Below are 21,656 nucleotides of genomic sequence, written 5' to 3'. Positions count from 1 at the left end.
CCCACTGGTAGAAACAATATTAATAAGTTGCTTTACGCAAAAGACAAACAGGTGCTATATTAAATGAAATACAAAATATTTTTTCTACGTAGTAGTTTGAATTTTAAAGACAAATGTGTGCACATTATCTGATCTATTTTCCCCAACACAAGCAACTATAGTGTGTACGACAAGTGCATCATTACTTGATTGTAAGTGAAAAGTTTGTATTAATATTTAAAATGTATGATTAAAATAATCATGGACGAAATCTATTGAGTGTCGTTAATGGAACCTTGTCGCCCTCTACAGACAAAAATAATGACTAAGCATGCGGTTGCTAGGCAAAATCAAGCGCGCCTCCGATTGGACGTGGTAGAAAGGGCGAGCCAATCCGAGCTGCGGATGAAGCGAAGTGCCGCTGGTGAAGCGTCTAGATAGAAACAAGGAAGCCACAAGTAGCAACCTCAAAGATTAGCATTGTCCATAAAAAAATCCGCTAATAGATTGAATAAGTTAACATTGAAACGATAACCATTGGTGTGTTACATTTTAGCGACGCCAGCCATCACGGCGTTGCTTTAAATTAAAGAACTTGGACACACGCAACGTCCGCCATGTTGAAGCTGAACTTCTGGAGGGAGAAAGATAAACAATTCGTGAGTGTTTGTCCACTAATGTTCTTTCTTCTTTTTTTTTGGTATACTTTATTGACATGATTGCATACCTACAGGAAATGCAGTAGGTCGGAACGATGTTTGAGAGGAGACAGAAAACTTAGAGAAAGAGAACCGAACAAACGAAAAACAGGATTTAAGCAGTCAAACAACAGGGCAATGTTACAAGTTACACAGGAGGTGGGTTTTTATCTAATTGGATTGGTCAGGACGAGATGGGACAGGGCAGGAGAGGACATATGAGTCACATGACTAGCGTGACATTTGTACACAGCTTCCTCGCTATAACGCGGTTCACCTTTCGCGGCCAAATTTTTTTCCCTAGTAGTGTTCCTATTTTTAAAATCTATGAAGGTTTAAACATTAAATAAAAAATAAAGCCATAAACGCCATCATTTTTGTGCCATCCCCTTCCCTCAACATTATGTGCTATTGGTGTGTTGTTGTGTGTGTTCTCCTACATGTATGTCTATGTGTGTGTAGAAACACATAGCCCATGGTTTGGTCCCCGCTGCCTCCATCGCCCCCAAGGCTGCGGTGCCTCGTACACCACCCCCGCGCAGCCCCGCCCCCTCACCTGAGAGAACCAGGTACCCTAAGTCACTTCTCCTCATCTTCCTACACTTCCTCTTATTGTTTCTCCTCAGTCTGCTTTCCCTCCATCCTATTGTTCATACAGTACTTTACAGGCGTTGGATGTAATGACGTCAGTGCAAAAGCGTCTGGTGTGATGTATTACAAGTCAGGGCGGGGGAAGTGAGTGTCGGTTATTTTACGGCCTGTTCTATTACTATGGAACACAGACAGCTTCCTGGCAATGATACTAACTTCGAAGGCAGAAATTTAGAAGCAGTTCATACAGAACAGGAACATGAGTGAGGGGTGGAAAAGTTGTATATTATACTTAAAACCTTTTCACAGTGGTTGAGTGGTGATTTATTTACGACCAGTAGCCCTTCAGGTATCTATTTATTAATTGTATTTTTTTGTAGACATAAATTATGCAATGTCTATGTTTACTTATTACAAAAATAAATTAGTAGAACATGGTCAATACTGTAGTGGAATATATTTTATATTACAAAAAACAACAACAACATGTGTATGATTGTATATTTTATTTTGTTGGGGTCTCTGTCAGCAACGGAAGGGTCCGAAATTTCTGTTGCTTCCTTTCTTATTCTTTTACATTTCGTTTCATACTACAAACGTCAATGTGTTGGTTTGTAATGTATCAGTTTCTTGTTTCTTTTCTGAAATGTTATTTGGTTTCTTATTCTTTTTTAAAATTTTATCTTGCAGATATCAAAATTGTCCATCTTTTTTTTCTTTTGAGAAACATCTAATAATTTCCTCCTTATACTTTTTTGAAAATGTTTTTGTATTTTGTGTTATTTTATTTTAATTTGAAGATGTTCCGTCATTTAGTTTGTTTTGCTTGTGCGCAGATCGGCCTTAGCGGCTGCCATTTTGTCTTCATCGCTGACTGGACAGACATGGGCTCTGCCGCCAGCCCGTCCCCGCTCTTTCTCTGAGAGTGACCAATCGGAGTCCTTGCTTTCTGAGCGCAACATCAGCACCCCGCTCTCCACGCGGTGACGCGCATGCTCCACCCATAACTATTCATGCTATAAAGAGCGTTTCCCTACTCTAACTTGCATTGTCCATCCTCCTCAGTGATCGATGGTCAGAAGGCTTTGTCGCTCGTCCACGTTTGTCCTCCCCTGACCACTCTGAGGAGGAGCTGCAGCATCAGGCAGGTGAGGAGGAGGAGGAAGAGGAAGACGAAGGAGGAGGCGAGGAGGAGGAGGAGGAGGAGGAACATGTCTACCATACTCTGGACAGACAGAAAAAGTGTTCAGATGCAGAAGCAGCAGTCTACTCTTTGCCATTGAAGAACTTGGTGAGGATCAACATAATTGACAAGTCAATTTACTGAATATGGATCGAGTCCTTGGTATTAAATATAACCATACATATTAGACATGACAGAAAAGCTCAGGAACAACAACAAGTTGGACAGACCCACTAAGGAAATTATGCCAAACACAAAACTAAGGATCAGGAGGCAAGTTTATTAATGCATTAATTTAAGCCCATATCTCTTGAAATATTACAAAAGAAAACCTCAGAAGCAGGAAGTACCAGAAAGAAAAAAAACATTAAAAAAGAAAAAAACTCACCATATTGTGGTTCTTCAACATTGACATTTGTAGCACTTAGGAATAAAGTGAAACCAGACTTAGACACTGAGTGGTGCTGTTTTACATAGTATGACTCCAAAGGGATCCTGTACAAGTGCTGTATCAAAAGAAATTTCAATTCGAAGTGACTAGTGGTAGTATTATTGTAACAAAATGTTTCTCCTTGTCTTTCAGACATTTGTGCCCCAATCAAGCCCAATGTTGGCCAGCAGGGAATCTTCTCCAGGTAGTAGTCATCTGTCACATAAGATCTCCAGTTAGGTGATGTTTGTCATTCAAGATACATCCTGAGGGAAACATGGAAACTCACAACCAAACTATCTCTGTGGGCCGCAAATGACCCCCTAGGACGGCAGTTTGAGACCCTGACTGTTTGATAATACAGTAGCATGATTTTCATTAATAGTGTGATTTTGGTCTTCTTTTTTTTTTTTCAGAATTCCTGAGGGAAAACGTCATCGTACTTCCTCGAGCCAGCAGCAGCAAGAAAATGACGAAGAAAAAATACTCCACAAGTCATAAGGAAGAAATGCCATGTAAGCATCTACAACCTCCACTTTGTTCTTCTTCTCATAACCCAAAGCATTTAATGTAATCTATTTCCTGTGCAGCCACCAGCCAATCCAAAGGGCCAAAATCACTGAGTCAGCCATCTCGAGAGGCCAGTGTCCTGGTTGAGGACGGGGAAGCAGTGAAGGCCCTGAAGGACAAGAATGCCATGCTGGAGGAGAAGCTGCGACACCTCGAACAGGAAGTCAGTCGTGTGCGGGCCCAGCCAGTCAAGACCTCACCTACAGGTACAAGTTTCTTTCAACCTGAAATAGCTTCATTGTCCAGAAAAGGCTCAATTATGTCATCATGTTGGTCATGTAAAAAATCTATATATTAAAAAAAAATCTTATGTTGAGTTTGTGACCAAAACTGTATGATTCAATACAGTTAATAACAAGGAATTAAAACTGCAGTGTTTCAATTGATCAAAAGTGGCTGGATAGTGCTGAAAAGTACTATTTGATGTAAACTATATATTATGAACATTTAAAGAGCTTAAGTCGGAAATTACAAAATGAGACAAAAATCCCCGACCTTGTGAACACAATTACATTTGCACCAACCAGCTACGACGTTTAAATGAAAACAAGCAAGGTGGCCCCAATTGGCCAGCATAAAGCCCAAAGGGTTAATCCTGTAAAGCAGGGATGTGATTTTTCCGCTAATTCGCGGAATTCCGTTTTTTTTTATCTCCCCCCCAAAAAAAAAAAAATCAGATTTATTTTTTATTTTTTATTTTTTTAGTAGTAGTTCATTGTGTATGCACATGACTCCGACAGATAACATCTTCTGCTATAACAAAGACATTTGTGGTATGCTCTAATATGAGTTACTTTTCATTTGGTCATGATACAATTATTTGTTCATGAAATTTGAACTCTTCAACATTATTTATGTGTTAATTTAGTAATCACATTAGTTAGATATGATGATATTCTCAGTGATAGTTTTTAAAAGCAAAGGCAGTCCAATGTTTTTGAATGTGACTGATTTTGAGTTGACTAAAACTGCCATTTTATATGGGATAGTTCAATATACATTGAAAATTTATGCTGTTGTTTTGTCTATTTCTTTGTCATGTGAGTGCATTGAAAGTACTTAAAAACACGGAAAACCCATGAGCTCCCCCCCTTGTCCCCCCACCAGGGGCACTGCCCTGGACCTAGCTGGGTGCCAGCGGCCCCCAGACCCCCGGCTAAATTTTCAGATAATTTCACTTTGGTCAAATCACATCCCTGTGTAAAGTGTTTGTTTCTTTTTCCAGGCATTCAGGCAGATCTGCGGGACGCAAGGCAGCAGGCGCAGGAGCTTGTGGATGAAAATGACGCCCTCAAACGCAGCATCCATCGCCTCAGCGTGGAGTTGAGCGCCTACCAGACCAAATACAGGCCCTTCAACAAGCAGGAGGTACAAACAACAACACGCTTACTCTGCTGAAAGCCACAACAATCATCCATCAGTCCGCTGACTTTGGGCGAGACACGGGCTACAATCTGGATAGTTTACTAGCCAATCCTAGGGCACATACAGATAGACAAACTGTCATTCACATTTAAATCTTTGAACAATTGAGAGTCTTCAGCATATGGAGAACATGCCAACTCCACACAGGAAGAACCCAAGATATGATTTAAAATCCCCACCTCAAACTGTGAGGCAGATGTGCTAACCCCTTCTCTTCCGCACTGCCCTGCAAAAATCAATCGAACTTTTTTTTTTTATAAGACTTATGCATGTAATGTTCAATAGAGCATAAAGCACATGATCTTCACACAGGCTCAGTCTCCTGCAATTTATTTGACCTTTATATGCCACTATAGAGGAGTACAAGTGATGTAGGGAATAAAAGCCAAAAAACAAAAATGTGAGTTGATCCTTCGACGCTTGCTGTGCTGCTGCTTCTAGCAGATTTTATTATTCAAGTTTGACTAATTTGACTTGATTTTAGTTTTCCATTACAGTAAATAATTACACACTATTTTGCTAGTTAAGAATAAAAATGACATTATGACAATGTGACATTTCTTAGGGAAAATGAGTTCTTTGTGTGTTGGCTGCCTGCACTTTTCATCATAGCGGCCTCATGCTGTGTCCACACACTAGGATGTCCACATTTTCAACAAAGTGCAGAGCGTGGGCCGTCATTACAGGCGTTTTTTAAATCATTATTATTCTCCTTACATTTTAGCCATTTATCCCTTTCACATATCTTATGGATTTAAACCATGCCAGCAAAAGTTCACCTAACTGATTAAAAAGAGTTACCTCCTTTTTGCACTTTTTAGATTCTCAATTCAATTAATGCAAACCATTCCAATTTCAAATTGTGAAGCTCATTCAGGACATCTTTGGGGCAGTTTGCAAATAAGACAAAATTCCCAAATGAAGAGACATTTGAAATATTTACCTCCTCTTTCCACATTTTTTCCGCCAATTCAAACCATTTAACTTCAAAATGTTCACCACGGTCAAAACTTAATTTGGGTTTGTGTGTTCTTAACTCAGGTTGCTATCTTGCCATGTGTTAGACTAGCAATCACATGTTAGCATTCTAGCAATTCTTATTGTAATAGTAATAAAATAAGTAACTTGTTTTTTTATTTCCACAATTCCCACATGATTCAGTATTTCTTCCATTTTAATTCATTCCACAGCATTTCATCTTAGCGTGAGATCGTCAACATTCACACGCAATTTCGACAGAAACGTCAGTCAGTTTTCAACTGTGTTGTTTTGATGTGTGTTGTAGAGCTCCAGATTAAGCAACCTACCAAAGACGGGTTCTCCTCCTCCTTGGCTGGTTAGTAACATATGAAAACTGCCTGATGTAAGCTCAATGCAGTACTTTGTGTGCTAATTGTTACGTGTAAATCAGGAGATGTATCTTTAAATATTTCATATGTCTTAGTGGTTGCATATCATTTGTAATCACATTATTTTTTTCTTTCAAATATAAATAATAATTATACAGTAATATAAGTTTGTAAATAGTCCATTTACCGGTACTATATGCAAATAGAATGATATCAATGTAGTCTAGTTGTTTCCGATCATTGTAGGGTTTACCCTGCTTTTCTTACCAAAAGTCATCTTAGGTTAAGATTCTTAATTGAGTTTTTTTTTTTTTTTACGGGAATCCTTATTTATCTTTATGTGCTCTGTAATTGGCTAGCAACCAGTCCGGGTGTGCCCTGTTGACATCACGCCTCTTGTCCTTGGTTGGTGTAGGTCGACATGAAGTATTTGTCTCCTCTGATGTTGGCCTACGACGACATGTTAAATGATAAAGACGCTCTTCTGCGCACTGCTGAAGTAAGACACATGTGAACACCACGGCAAAAACAATTGCTTTTATCACGGATGACAGCAGAATGTGATTGATTGCCGCAGGAGGAGGTGAAAAAGCTTCGGGTGCATGTAGAGCAGGTGGTGAAAGAAAATGAGATGTTTCACCGTCAAATGGCCAAGAAGACTGAAGGCCTCAGCCAGGAAGAATGGTAAATACAAAGCACAACTTCCTGCATTTCACTTTTTTCATGACATTGTTTTATAATAGATTAGAAAATATCCAGTGAGTTGACACATTTCTCATGAAGTGATGTCATGGAAGAAGATCTGATGATGAGGAGAACGAAGGATGATGAAAAGATGAGGTGGCTTATGAAAGGTTGAGAGAGTTGTTATGATTCTTCTATTATATGACAACATTACAGATATGATATGAGAGTAGGATTTGAAATGTTAAATAAGATTAGAGTGTTTCAGTCAGTTGCGTGTGTGAGACGTAATCATCTGTCCCTGACGGTCCCTCGTGTATGTGTGTGTGCAGCCATCAATTGCAGCAGCAGGCCATTCTGGTGCTGCGGGAGAATCAGCTGCTGATTGAGCAGCTGGAGGCTCTGAATGCGAAGAACGAGGCAGAGCACAGCAAACGCTCATCTGAGGGTGCATACAATATGTCTATCCATCCATTATCCATCCGCCATCCATAATTCATCTGTTATCCATTCATCCATGCGTTCATTTATCCATTGTCCATCTATCTATCATCTAATCAATCAATCCATCTAAATCCATCAGTAGTCATCCTTCCAGCCATACATACATCATCATAGATGCATCCATGATCCAGCCATCTTGAATCCATCATCAAGTATATATTCATCCTTCCACCTACCCATCCAGCCATACATCCGTCTTGCATCATCATCATCAATCCATCCATCATCCATCTATCTATCCTTCCATCCATCAATATCCCCATTCTTCCCACGTGCAGTGTCCCGAGCGTCCAAGGAACTGATGCTGCTTGAGGCGGAAAACCAGCGTTTGCAGGAGGAAGTGGACAAGAGTAGGAGAGAGGCGCGCCAAAGCGAAAGGGAGGTGCTCACTCTAAAGACCCGCCTCGAGGACGCCGTTACCTGGGAGGAGCACTGCAGCATCGCCGGGAAGCTAAGGCGGTACAGAGTTGTATTACCTCCGCCGGGGCGGGTTATGATGTCATCACCTTCACTGTCAAAACAGTGTACCTGGAAAGGAATCACAACTCTTCACATTTCCCTATTTCGTTATGTTGCAGCCTTATTTCAAAATTGACTCAATTCATTTCCCCTTCAAAATTCAACACACAGCACTCTATCATGGCAACATGAAAGGAACTTTTTTTCTTTCAATTAATGTATTTTTTTTTAAAATCACATCCATAAGTGTTCACAGCCTTTGCTGTGACACTCTAAGTCAGGGATAGGGAACCCTGGTCCTCGAGAGCCACTGTCCTGCCTGTTTTCCATGTCTCTCTCCTCAAACACAGCTGACTCAACTGATCAGCTGATCAGCAAGCGCTGTAGAAGCCTGATAACAATCTTGTTCATCAATCAGGTGTGTTGATAGAGGGAGACATGGAAAACAGGCAGGACAGCGGCTTTTGAGGACCAGGGTTCCCTGCCACTGCGCCAAATTGACCACAGGTGTGTCCTGTTTTCAACAGCTTAATTTCAGTCAACCTGTGTTAAATTCAAATGATTGGACTTGGAAAGGCAGATACTTGCCTATATAAGGTCATTCAGGGATGTGATTTTTCCGCTAATTCGCGGAATTCCGCTTTTTTTATCCCCCCCCCCCCCCAAAAAAAAAAATCCGATTTATTTTTATTTTTATTTTATTTTTATTTATTTTTAGTAGTAGTAGTTCATTGTGTATGCACATGACTCCTACAGATAACATCTTCTGCTATAACAAAGACATTTGTGGTATGCTCTAATATGAGTTACTTTTCATTTGGTCATAATACAATTATTTGTTCATGAAATTTGAACTCTTCAACATTATTTATGTGTTAACTTAGTAATCACATTAGTTAGATATGATGATATTCTCAGTGATAGTTTTTAAAAGCAAAGGCAGTCCAATGTTTTTGAATGTGACTGATTTTGAGTTGACTAAAACTGCCATTTTATATGGGATAGTTCAATATACATTGAAAATTCATGCTGTTGTTTTGTCTATTTCTTTGTCATGTGAGTGCATTGAAAGTACTTAAAAACACGGAAAACCCTGGACCTAGCTGGGTGCCAGCGGCCCCCAGACCCCCGGCTAAATTTTCAGATAATTTCACTTTGGTCAAATCACATCCCTGGTCATTGTTAACATCGTTGACAAAGGAATTAACATTTGGCCTCCAAGACAAGATTGTGAAAGAGTACCAAAAAAATGATGCTGCTCTAAGGTGAGCATTTTCCAGATGCACTGTAAATGTGTAGTGCATAATAAGTGGACCCACATTACATAGATTTTTATTGAATGTACATACTGTAAGTGTATTATTTTAACAGCATATTAGGAGTGGGACGCTTTCCCATGCAGTAAGTTCAATTTCCTGGTTCTTATCACACTTGCAGGCAACTAGAGCAGGAGCAGAGCAGGAACAGAAGTGAGGTAGAGGAGGCGCATGTGCTCCGCCATCAAAATCAAAGTTTGCAAGCGGACAAAGCCGAACTGATTGTGGCTGTGGAGAGGGCGCAGGCGGAGCTGAGGAGCAGTAGACAAGCCAACAGGTGAACATGAGCGCAATTTAGTATTTAGCAGGATATCCATATCCATACATCTAGCCATCTTCTATATATGATCCATGCAGCCATCTAGCTAACATCCATCCATCATCCATCAGTGCATCCATTTATCCAACCTTTGTCCATCATAGATCAATCATCATTCATCTAGCCACAATTGTTCGTTCCTTTGTACTCCCACAAATTGCAGGAAGACGGAGAGGCGTCTAAGTGCACTGAAGCAGCAGAAGGACGTGTGTGTGCTGCAGGAGGGCGAGACACGCACTTACCTGGAAGCCCTTGTTTCCGTGGCGGATCGCATCTCACAGGAGCGTGACCAACTTGTGCAAATGGTACGAGATGACTATGGGCGACACGTGTGATGCAAACGGTATGCACTCATTTTGTGGAGCCGAAAACCAATCGAAGAACATGCACTGGTAAAGAAAACACAAAATGGCTGATGAGCTAGCAATATGCACCATCCAAAAAAATGAAAAAAAGTGTGAACAGCCTTGTTGCCTGACCTTATGCAAGACCTAAACATATCATGCCGGAGCTCAGTTCCCTGGGTGTATTTATTATTATTATTTTTTTGTGTAGTAGTGGCGGCCTCAATTTTTGAACAACAAAATAAGTGTTGCAAAAAACGTCATCTTATTTTCATTATTGGGTGTTGTGTGCCGAAAAAATGACTGAAAATCAAAGTGAAGAGCAGTGAATACTATGTTTTACAGGACTGAGCAGAAAGAAAGTTGGCCACGTTGGATAGAAGCAGTGTAGCCTCAGAATTGGAACAAAGGTAGGGTCAATCAGCAGATGAGGTACAGCGAGTTCAAGAACACGTGCAGGCAGACTTTATATCCTGTTAAAATGTAGCTACTTTAAGGATTTTATGACAGCGGCTGTGTGGAGGGTGAGTTAATGTGTTACATTAATCCACGAGGATGTCTCTCTACCATCTCTAAGAGGATTCTGCATACTCGGGACAATGATGCCCACCTTCGCCCACTCTTAACGCAATTGCTTTGGTTTTCAAGGACACTCCAACAATGCAATTATATTGCTAAGAAGCTTGGAGGCAAGATGAGAGACTTGCTTGAATATCCAGAGACAATTGGCTACTGGCCCAGCCAGGCTTCAAATGTAGATTTACCTGAATTGTTATACCAAAGAAAGGTGACAAAGCCCCATGAACATCTTGATGAGCAACATACCCTTCTTCATCGTTATGACCTACTGCATTTCCTGTAGATATGCAAGCAGATTAGCTCAGGACAATATTTATGGATACGTCCAATAAATCTGGGCCTTTGCTTACTTTGATTGTGCAGGATGAGAAAATGAATTCCGGCTAATTGTCAGTGCTAGCCAACATATAAACAACTCACAATTCATACACAAATTTGGTCTGAAAATGTTTTCATTTGATAATCACAACAACATACACTTTACTGTGCATAGCATTGTGGAGTCGCTGCTTTTGGGGACAAAACACTGGACTGTATTGTGTGCATGACCATCACACTTTTAAATGTCAACACATTCAGACTTTTGAAAAGCAGCAGAAGGTCAGACTGACACGCGCCGGCCCAGATGGAGCATAACAGGAGCCAATTTGTGTGTGTGTGCGCTGGCGCTAAAATTGTGTTGTTGCTTGTTATTCGAGTTGTGCACACAGACGGCTTTGGGCCATTAGAGGGACAATTTTCGTAACATATGTCTTATCTTCAAAGTGCAAGTTGACAGCTTTAGTTTTACAGAAATTTACTGTACAGTGGTTTGTGGTTTACATTTGACATTTTTTTGCAGGAGTAAGAGACCGAGCATTTGGAACAGTCTTGTTTTGTGCCGGCATTTTGCAGGTGTGTGTAGAGAGAAAATGTTATTAGGCTACTGTATGTTTTAATACAGTACAATAACATTAAGTGCAATTTTTCTTATGAAACAAATTTTTTCTTTAAATTGAAAAAAAATCCACCAAAAGTGTAAGGACGCTGATGGGTATGTTGTTGCTTTGTAAGTTGTTACCCAAAAAAAATAGCAAGTACTACTTTCCTCTTACCAATGATAATAGGTTTTTTTACTCACTCATATTGTGCATATATTGTAAACAACTTTTGGCTTAGGACGTTACAGAAAAATTACAAAAATGTGCGAATGGGCATGATTAGGTGCGGTCTTCAGCAGGTAGTTGTTAGTTAGGTCCCACACTAAAAGCGCAAGTAGTTGAGTTCACAAATGGTGATTCTAGACCCAGCAGGCTGTCATTATCTCCTTCAAGCTTCGGTTGTTCCTCTCACAGAACCTGTCACGCCTCATTTTCCTCCTCAGGCCTCCCTACTCCAGCAGGAAAAAGAGGGATTTATCGGCAGCATCCTGAGCGGCACCGTCCGATTCGGGAAGCTACAGGAGCGCGTCAAGGTGAGTTGCTTGAACGCTATGGCCTGCAGACCAAGCTTTTACATTAGCAAGAATCTTTTCATATGTAGTATATGGGTCTCCCACACCTAAATCAGAAATTTATATATTCATTTATCTCATTAAATAATTTGTTGATTGGACTTGGGATAATAAATAAAATAATCATTTGACATGCATTTAATTTGTGTATATATTTTATTAAATTAATTGTCAATTAGAATGTATTGATTTTTAATTTGTATTGATATCATTAGGTAATTGGTTAGTTGGTTTATTATAAATAAGGCAATAAGAATAAACAGTTTGCCACACACTTTAAAAAAAATACATTAATAAGTAGTTAATTCAAATGGATTTAATTACAATTATTATTACTTAAACTATTAATGTATAACTCAATATTTTACATATTCTACCTACACATTTTCGCTTTTTTTAACCTCATCTTTATAACCTAGACCATATTTTGTCCATTTAAAAAAAATCTAATGTGATCATTGAGCGCAAAAATGTGCCCATTCCTGCTCTGTTGCACCTCCACAAACAATAAAAGGTAGCGCAAACAAATATTATTTTCATATTGATCGATACATGTCATAGCCCCGTCTTTTGTTGTCGTTCACCACACGATTGACGCCGGCTGTCACCAAACAGCCGTCTCTCGACAGGGTTCATTACGCCTCCGAGGCCCTCGTTGATTGTGCAGAGGCCAGATGAGCATAATCAGCGCAGGGAAAGGAAACATGAGCTGTTTATTATACAGGCTACTGACTCCAATTAAGCATCATTAGCATCCGCTTGCCAGTCATTACCGCGCTCGCACACCACGACTTTGCACTGAGGACCGCAATTTAGTTTATGTTCATCTCCCAATAAGTGTTACTTACATGAAGCCTATCATGCATTCGACAATTGAACTTGAGAGCATATTAGTGGAATATGTGGTTTAGAAAGCTGAGATTGTTTAGAAAGCAAAGCAATCAACAGAGCCTCACAAGACTTTTTCAAGAAAGTCTAAGTGCCACTTAGTCACACAGACGTCATTATCGCCAGAGCCAAGACAGTGGTCAGTCTCTTGAAGTAGTAATGTGCTGTGGGACACATGAATCAAAAGAACAAAATGCCAGAAACACTTGCAAGGCAACTACAGAGTCCTAAGTTTGTTGTCAAAATGGTGGCGCCTTTGTGCCGAAAATGCAAAGTTAGTCAGCTAATGAATTGTTCCGTTGGTTGTTAGTCAGTAAGTTGGCTGTTGTGTCTTTGTCAATGAATTGGTTCTTTGGTTAACTAATTTGAAAAAAATCGTCATCTTTTTTTTAATTTTATTTTTTTAGAAAAAGTATATATTTTGACACCTGTTTACAAATGTTGCCATGCTCCAAAATACACTTGACAAATGACAAACATTGCAATGATTCAATGAGATGTATAGAAAAAAACCAACCCATTTATTTAGTCACCAAGCTGTAGTTATTAGCAGGTACACATAAACACGAGAAAATCAAATGAGTTACAGGAGTGCTTTTACCACCACTGTGATTTTCCTAAAAAAAGCAGCATCTTACTAAGGAATGTCACAACCATTCACTAAATCACATTCAACAGGCCAGGGTCCTTGGTCATCCACACTGTCCCAGAAATGAATATACATTTTCATTGTATATGCTTTTAACTATTGTCTGGAAATACATCTGGGGTTTGTTAAGATGGACCTCTTAGACCTGCCTCTAAATGCACAAACGCTAGTGATCAGTGGTATTTATGTCCATATTACCACTGCCAGTTTTGATTGGCCGGCATTCATCCTCTGGAGGAACAGTCGCACATTCCCTGGCACAAGCACTGGCAGAAGCCGTAGACCAGACACACCGTCAAGCTTGACGGCACCAAACTGACGCACACGATGCCAAGCGTCACCCTCTGGATCACCAACAAGTAAATCCCGAGAGGAAGGGAGCCAAAGTACAAGAAGCCCAGCAGCCACACCAGGATGCGTGGGACATGATTGCAGATCTTGGTCAGAGAGTCTTGGTCCGCTTGCCCATTGGAACCCGCTGACAGCGATTCCACGTTGTGCTCCGCGTCGGAGCTGCTGTTGTGACTCGGGAAACGCTGCGGCTCCCTCTGCACGTCCATGATGGTGATGAAGAGGCAGTTAGACGAGTCGTGGGATGGGCTGGAGGAGAAGAAACTCTTGGGGGAGAGGACCACCTCCTGGTTGTGGTCCAAGCTCCAGGATTTGTCACGTAGCGTTAGGCGGGACATGATGTTGGCGTCGTCAGGCAGGGCCGATAGATCGTACTCGCCGATCTGCGTTTGGTGGCGACAAAACGGGCAACAAATGCAGGCCATGCCGTCAGCAATGTAGAGGATCTTGAGCAGGCAGCGGGCGCACACCCGATGGAGGCAGTCCAGGAGTTTGGGTCGGCGGCTGTGTGCATTGTAGCGCTGGTAGCAGATTTTACATTCTAATTCCTCAAACGAAGGGCGCTCCTTTTCCTCCAACTCAGCCTGTGAGCAGCTCATCTTCCAGTCGCGCTCTGAAGCAGACAAACTGAGGATCAATGATAACAACTTATGTAGGGTTAGGGTCAGAGTTACTGCTTAGGTGTTAGGGCTATGTTTCAAGTAGTCTGTGTTATCGTTATGATTAAAGTTATTGATAAGGATTGGGCTAACCATTTTCACATCAAGACCGGCTTAGAATCATGGATTCTTTTTAAAGGGCTAGAGTTCAAGTTTGGAGGTTACAGTTATGGTTAGATTTAGCATTAGGAGGCCTACCTAAATACCAAGCCTGAATCCTTTTGTTTTTCAAAAACTTTGAGACAAATGTTTGTGTTTTGATGTTCTTTTCACAACTTTCCTATAGTTTTCGTCTGGAATAAGTCTTCTGTTTAGGGGTCTGTATCATATTATGAAGAATGTTCCTCTCCCCAAGCCAAGTACTTATAGCCCGCAATGTATTCACATAAAAACCATCATGTCATTTCATAATTCTATCACCCTAGTTGAACTAATTGACACTTTGGCATTCATTGCCTTTGTTACTTACCAAAGGAGCTTTTAAAAACCATAAGACTCCCAAGACATAATCTTATAGGTCCACTTTTCTTCCATCATCCAAAACCATGTGGAGTCGTCAGACCTTGCTCACTTCACTTACCAACCCCAGACCACAGTTATCATTGTAACCTGCATCGATCCAAGCAAACTTGACCTGACCTGTAATGGGTTTCCCAGCACCACCTTATCTCCAATGGATCAATAGTCACGTCTTACTGCAAATACTTGCATGATTCCGCTCGTATGACTGTCATTTGCTATGCTCTTGAAAGTCATTACATATATACCACTGACTGGAAGAGTCACCGTGGAAGACAATGAAAACACTTAGCAAGTAACCACAGTGTTGGCTGTAAGAATCCTTTAGCATCCTGATGATTGCATGCTTGTGCGCCATTGTCTGGTTTCTCTCCAGTCTGCTGGTCTATGGAGGTTATTATAGTGAACGAAATAACTAAAACTAGAAATAGAAAAAAAATTAAATTAAATAAAAATGCTTTGAAGGTGCATTGTGGAGTTTGTTACTTTTTTTTTTTTACTCATGAGTGCCACCTCTGGCCTAATGCGTAACTGCTGCCTCTGTGTCAAGCTCGCGCATCGTGCGCGTGCAAGTGTATGCGCTCGAATAAGCTCTTTGTTTTTTTTCTGTTTTTTTTTGGAGTCTGAGCTGGAGTTTGGTCTGTGCTTGAAGCCGGCTTCTTCTTGTTTTTGTTTTTTTAGTTTCCATCCCAGTTGTGTCATACGCTCACTAACACAGCACTGCATGTCCACGGGGACGAGCGTGACGTCATCCTCCACCACTTGCCGTCGGCACTCGCCAAAACACAACAAGCTCTGTGCTGCGAACACAGTTTTTTTCTTCTTCTTTTTCTTTCTTTCTTCCTTGTCACACAAACACACACACACGATCAGACACAAACGTGGTCTCCCGGGCGGGAAGTGGATTCGCGCCGCCTGCGCTTACAAACACAGTTGCCTTCACGAAAACTATCCGGGGGGTGAGACGAAAAAAAAGCTGAGTACGCCATCGAACGGACCAATCATGAGCAATGTTACGTCCCGCCATCTACGCCGTACAAGATTTGGAGACGTGTGCGCAGCACCCGGCCACTAGCGACGTAGCACTTGTCGTTAAGGCCGGTCATTAACGCAAGAACAAACGCAGAAGGCTTTAAGGGAAGATACAAGCTGATAGGCGCAGTCACACTTAAAAAGTCAGGGCTCTTTGTACTCATCCGTACATTGGTGGAGTATGCATGATGTAGAAATAGCTTTAACATTAACATCAAGTCCACAATGCACCTTTTTTTTTTAAAGGAAAACTAACTGAAACTACATTTTTTGTTTACAAAACTAACAATAAGGAACTAACTATAATTATAGTTAAAATGTCCTTCGTTTTTGTCTTTGTCAATAAATTTAATAAATGAGCCTTTAGAGTTGACTTTAAATGTATTAATTTCTGTATTAGCACGGATGTTAACCAGAAGAAGGATGTTCGAAACAGTTTAGGTCCTTTTACTGTGTGTCGCGTAGAAGCGACGTCATCTAGCGGCAGCCAATAAAAAAGGCACCAAGAAATGCTGCTGTGCTTAAGTAATAGATCAATGCATCACAGAGTGGAGTTGATCATATCAGCATAAATCCATTGAGCTTGTTTAACTAATTATGATCAACAATGATAGTGACAAGTAGTTCAGGACTTCTTATTGTGCTGATATGGATTACTTTCAAAATGCATGACCCCACCCAGTGTATATACAAGTGTGTGTGTGTGTGTGTGTGTGTGTGTGTGTGTGTGTGTGTGTGTGTGTGTGTGTGTGTGTGTGTGTGGTGCATTAAAATTGGGAGCAGTTTCAGGCTATTTAATGACACTCCTAGCTGAAGTTTGGTGGCACACTAAACATAAACAAAGAGAATTACAGCTTGTGTACCGATATTTAAAACAGCCACGTTGTTTTGCCTTAGGAAAGTCCGCTTAGCTTTATGTTAACAAACAAAACAAACAGCGGTTAACATGATACCGGTTAACATCGATAGTCGTTATCTTAGAAGCAGCAGATATTTGAAGTCAAAACAGTGGACCAATGAATGACATTCCAGGTGCACCAAAAGGAATGAATTGGGTTGCGGCATTAAATTATGATGCACAAGCTGTGTATTTCTTTACATTTTATTTCATTATCTATATGTTTTATAAAGTGTAATAATATAGAGTGTTATTTTCTTCATTTAAAAAAAAAAACCTCAAACCCTATTTTTGGTGTGGGGGTGTTTTTTTTTTTTTGTAGGGGTAGTGGGGGAGCTGGAATGGATTGATGGCATGTCCATTCATTTCAATGGGGAAAGATCTGAGATAGGAGTGTTTTGAATTACAAGCATAGTCATGAAATGGATTCAACTACTATTTCAAGGCACCACTGTACTGACTAATAGACAGCTAATAAAAGATTGACTTTGTTACTTAATTTCACACTTCACTTGCGTTTTTTTGGACAAGCAACAAAAAGTCAATTTTCCATACTGTGTCCCCTTCACTGTAAATGCAGTACTGAGTGTTTTAAGTTATGAATACAGTGTAAAATCAAATGTTAGTGTTTGCCACTAATACAAACAACCTCAGTAGGCATAAGATCATTGAGCAAGTGAGCACAAAGAAACTCATCTTTATGAGCTGTCATCCTGAGGAGACAAGAAACAAAAAATAATTGACATTTTCTCCACTTTCATGGCAGGCAATTATCTTTTAATCTGGTGGGAAGCCGGCCTGAAGAACATGATGGATATAAGCTCCACTGTGAAACTCACAAGTGGTCGGCTATTTTGGTTTAAATGTGCACTTTTTTTTCTGAGATTTTGTACCATAGCAAACTCCCCCTAGAGAATGGCGGCCAACAAATTGTAACCAACGACACGAAAGTGACGCAGAAGTTGTGACATTTCGTCGGTATTGTCTGGGGGGTTCACCTGTTTGTTTGTGCTCTTTTTATGACTCTTTATGATACAAGATGGTGCCAATGCGATAACTGTATTAACTGGTGTCTAGGGAAGTGCAGTGACACAAAAATCCATGGGCACACAGTAAATTCTGTAAAGTAAATTTTTAGAGTGGGACCAAATAGACTCAGTTTGAGAGTCATATTTACACTTGGAAGAGAGTAAAATAAAGAATAAATCAATAAAAGTCACTCAAGGGTTGAGGAACAAACTCACAACCTTCAGCTTGAGAGACTGCCCCACTACCACCTGAGCTATGCAACTCCTACTATTTGCTTATATCCAAGAGGAGACCAAAAACATTTTTTGGGGTACTGAAGTTCCGAAGATTCCAGCTGACGTGAGCGATATACTAACACACTGCAGGAGCTACGTGGCTCAGGGAGTATGATCGTCTGTCTCCCAAGCTGAAGGTCGTTAGTTCGTCCCTCAACCCTTCAGTGACTTTTATTTTTTTCCAATTCTTTATTTTACTCTCTCCAAGTGTAAATATTACTCTAAACCTGAGTCTATTTGGTCAGACTCTAAACAGAGTCAAATTTACTCTACAGAATTTACTGTGTACTTGATGGTGCCACTGCCAAAAGATTTATAATTTCACAAGACAGCACCAAAAGCAATACTTTGGTATTACACTGGGTTTTTGCCTGAGCACAAAAAATAGCAGGTAGCTAGTTTTTCAATAATTAATAGAGGATAGGTTCCTAAAAAAAAAATCTGTGCCTATAGGTGAATCCCCGAGTAGCAAATTGCGAATATGCTAAGTCAGCTGGAATAGGCTCCATCTCACCGCCGACCCTGCCGTAATGAGGACAAGTTCTCTCGAAAACGGATGGATGGATGCATACAATTCCAGCAGGCTGCTTGGTCCCTGACTCTCTAATTACAGCTTTAAGAAATATTCAAAATACAAAATGTCATGTTCAAAATAATCACTCCTTAAAAGCATCATCATCGCCATCATGTCAACTTGTTTGAGACAGTTGGTCGGCATAGCATGTGTGTGCGCGTGTGTGTGCCGCACATCTGTTGCTACTGTACATGTGCACATAACACCACACCACTCACCTCGCTTCAGTGCTGTTGCTGCTACGTCGTCCTCCTCCATGTGCATCCACCTGCCTCATGGCAACCCCCCCCCCCCTCTCTCTCTCTGTCTCTCTTGTTGTCTCGCTTTCTGTCTCAGGTGTACCGCAGGCTGGCGTCCAGCCGACTGGCGGCACTGGAGGAGGCGGCGGCAGGCAAGGCAGCTTCTCACCGCCGGGAGATGGTCCACCTGCAGAGGATGCTGGGAGAGAGGCAGCAGGCGGAGGAAAGGCTGCTGCAGTCCAAACGGTAGGAGGAGGAGGAGGAGGAGGAGGAAAGGCTACAAATGAAGAGAGGGAGGAGCGATTGATGCAGTGGAGAAAGGAGGAGACGGTTGCTGAGCGAGGAGGATGCAGGAGAGGGAGGTGGAGAGAGCGAGCTAAAGGGTGATGCATTTGACTGCTATATGGGAGAAGCAGGAGCGGGAGGAGGAGAGAGGAAGAAAGGAGACAAGATAGTTCAAACAGTAGTAGGAAAAAAAGTATGAGTGCGAGAAGGGAATGGAAAAATATAATATGAAAAAATATATAATAAAAAATGCATTCAATATTTCAGGGGAAAAGTCCTCACAATATGATCGAAAAAATGTATTTTTTTCGTGGTTTAATTTAAATGAAAAGCAGCAAATGTCATTAAAACATAAGAGAAATAAATCATTAAATTTAATACACTTTTTTAATGTGATGGTCAACGGAAAAGGAAAGAAGAGTGAAGAGAAAAGGGATCTTAAGGAAAAAAGGGAGGCAAGGGAGAAAATTAAAAACGTGCACCTAAAAACAACAAAATGAAAAGTCATTTGTTAAAAAATTGTAAAGTTATAATTAAAATATGTAAAAAAAGTCAATAAGAGAAAAGTCACAATTTTTCAGGGATAAGTCATACATGTATGAAAATGTGTCATTACTAAAAAAAATTTTTTTTAAAAAGTAGATGTGAGGTGTACCTAATAATGTGACATTTTTTTATCCAGGGAGGTGGAGCAGGAACTAGAGGTAGTGTGGCAAGCAGCCACCAGGGAGAACCAGCAAATCAAGCAGACTCTCTTGCACTCTGGGCCCACCGGCAATATCCTACAGCCGGCTTTTGCCGATGCCGTCTCTTTCGAGCATCTGTCAAGCTTCCTCACACTGCAGGATTTTCATGAGAACACAAGACAAGACCTGGATTTCTACAGCTAGGAGATGGCCTCACGCAAGCATCATTTCTATTTTTTATACATGATACAGAACAGAACCTTTGCAGGAACTCGTCACTGTTCCATGTTGTACCTGGACTTGTTCACCAAATCCACGTTTGCATATTTGTTTACCATTTAACCACCGAATCCATTTGAATAGGTCGCTAATTGTATTTTTACCAAAACAATCACATCATAGTCCAGAGAATGAAAAATCCAATTTGATGATCATAATAAATCGTAAACAGAGTGCAGTTATATATATCACTTTTGTTACACCAAATACACCAAAGGGCTTTTGCCAAGCCTCATATTCATATTCATATTCAACCTATGAAAAGGTTTTCATTTTTAGTTTAAAATAACTTTATACGGTTCCACCACAGCGTTCAAGTTTGCAAAGTGCTAGGACGGCTTTAGAGGCCAACAGTGAAGTAATGCCAAAGGCGTTGATTCACTGCCAAGATATGGATATATGGAAATAGATAGGGCTATATTGACTGATTGCTTAACAGTTAAATATAATGCTCATCCCGTCTAAATGTTACCATAAGCAAGCAAAACTTTCCGGGTGTTGCTCTTGAAGTCTCACGAGGCTGTGCACAGCACACCATTCAATTATTCCTGTGACATTCGTACTCACAACAATATGCTATGATTCATTCTCACTTGAATGGGAAAATTCAGATTCAGCATTTACTTTTAACGGCCAATTCGCAATTTTAATTAGTCACCTCTAGTTACGCAATACGTAATACGTAAATGCAAATCAGCAAATCAGCTTCTTGTCTAACTTTATGGCAGTTAGGTCATCTACTGGATGTCCACACATCAACACAATAAAGCATCATTGTACAGCAATGACAGTAAAAGCAGTAATGTCATTACAGTGAAGACAAACTGATACGTTTCTTGTTTTTCCAATTATACATTTTACAGTTTTTTCTTTTTCTTTCTTTTTTTTTTTGGAGAAGATTTGACCAACAAGCCTCTATCTGGTCCTCAGGAGCATGGCATGTCGCCCGGGTCTCATTGAATTCACGTCATGAGGAGAGAAAAAAAGGAGTCATTTTTAAATCTTTTTTTTTAAAAAGGATATTGTCAAGGTGTATTTTTAAAACAATAAAATCTGAATATTAAGAGAAAAATAAATATTTTTGTATGTACAAGTATGTTTGTATGTAAATTTTCAAAGAAAAAAAACGTGTGGTAAGGGGTGGGGGGGGGGGTATTTTAAGAATAAAATCATACAACTATGAATGAAACAATGTCCAAGTTATCATTGTAAATGAGAAATGCTTCTCAACTGACCTACCTAGTTAATTGAAGGATAAATAAAATAAAGAAAAAGTCATTGTGAAAAGTCATAATATAGTAGGGAGGGAGAGAGAGAGAGAGAGAGCGCGTGTGCATAGTTGCTCGTAAACGTGCTTACACATGCTCACCT

General features: G+C 40.4%; 2 protein-coding genes across 8 annotated transcripts; one reads left to right on the top strand and one right to left on the bottom strand.

Annotated features, from left to right (window-relative positions):
* The first annotated feature begins 392 nt into the window (after positions 1 to 392).
* Positions 393 to 21,381, top strand: cep89 (centrosomal protein 89). Of its 7 annotated transcripts, none has more exons than XR_013293791.1 (19): positions 393 to 638; positions 1,140 to 1,246; positions 2,105 to 2,251; positions 2,334 to 2,559; positions 3,035 to 3,089; positions 3,298 to 3,396; positions 3,472 to 3,657; positions 4,677 to 4,819; positions 6,162 to 6,212; positions 6,641 to 6,724; positions 6,803 to 6,909; positions 7,242 to 7,357; positions 7,692 to 7,872; positions 9,310 to 9,465; positions 9,671 to 9,812; positions 10,197 to 10,261; positions 11,272 to 11,324; positions 11,794 to 11,883; positions 19,133 to 19,187. XR_013293791.1 is itself a non-coding variant. In XM_077563129.1 (18 exons), exons 1-18 carry the CDS (start codon positions 597 to 599, stop codon positions 20,208 to 20,210), a joined length of 2,289 nt encoding a protein of 762 aa, XP_077419255.1. In that variant the 5' UTR covers positions 393 to 596; the 3' UTR covers positions 20,211 to 21,381. The 7 variants fall into 7 exon arrangements, 2 of the variants coding, with proteins under 2 accessions (XP_077419255.1, XP_077419256.1); XR_013293790.1 differs by having other exon boundaries at positions 9,671 to 9,850; XR_013293788.1 differs by lacking the exons at positions 10,197 to 10,261; positions 11,272 to 11,324 and adding an exon at positions 20,007 to 20,126 and having other exon boundaries at positions 19,133 to 19,397.
* Positions 13,342 to 19,579, bottom strand: LOC144050132 (E3 ubiquitin-protein ligase RNF182). Its single transcript, XM_077563131.1, has 2 exons — positions 19,015 to 19,579; positions 13,342 to 14,423 (listed from the first exon to the last, which is right to left on the bottom strand). Exons 1-2 carry the CDS (start codon positions 19,058 to 19,060, stop codon positions 13,684 to 13,686), a joined length of 786 nt encoding a protein of 261 aa, XP_077419257.1. The 5' UTR covers positions 19,061 to 19,579; the 3' UTR covers positions 13,342 to 13,683.
* Positions 21,382 to 21,656: the final 275 nt, after the last annotated feature.

Source organism: Vanacampus margaritifer, chromosome 4 (genome assembly GCF_051991255.1).
Source record: "Vanacampus margaritifer isolate UIUO_Vmar chromosome 4, RoL_Vmar_1.0, whole genome shotgun sequence".
Classification (NCBI taxonomy): domain Eukaryota; kingdom Metazoa; phylum Chordata; class Actinopteri; order Syngnathiformes; family Syngnathidae; genus Vanacampus; species Vanacampus margaritifer.
Note: the sequence above shows the minus strand (reverse complement) of the source record. Positions and strands in the feature narration are given on the sequence as shown.

Excerpts from the sequence above, each read along its gene's own strand:
- LOC144050132 (XM_077563131.1), bottom strand. The coding sequence starts at position 19,060 with ATGCACATGGAGGAGGACGACGTAGCAGCAACAGCACTGAAGCGAG. Across the intron at positions 14,424-19,014 it reads AGCAACAGCACTGAAGCGAG|AGCGCGACTGGAAGATGAGC; the intron begins GTGAGTGGTGTG and ends TGTCTGCTTCAG.
- cep89 (XM_077563129.1), top strand. The coding sequence starts at position 597 with ATGTTGAAGCTGAACTTCTGGAGGGAGAAAGATAAACAATTC. Across the intron at positions 6,725-6,802 it reads CTCTTCTGCGCACTGCTGAA|GAGGAGGTGAAAAAGCTTCG; the intron begins GTAAGACACATG and ends TGATTGCCGCAG. Across the intron at positions 7,358-7,691 it reads CAGCAAACGCTCATCTGAGG|TGTCCCGAGCGTCCAAGGAA; the intron begins GTGCATACAATA and ends TCCCACGTGCAG.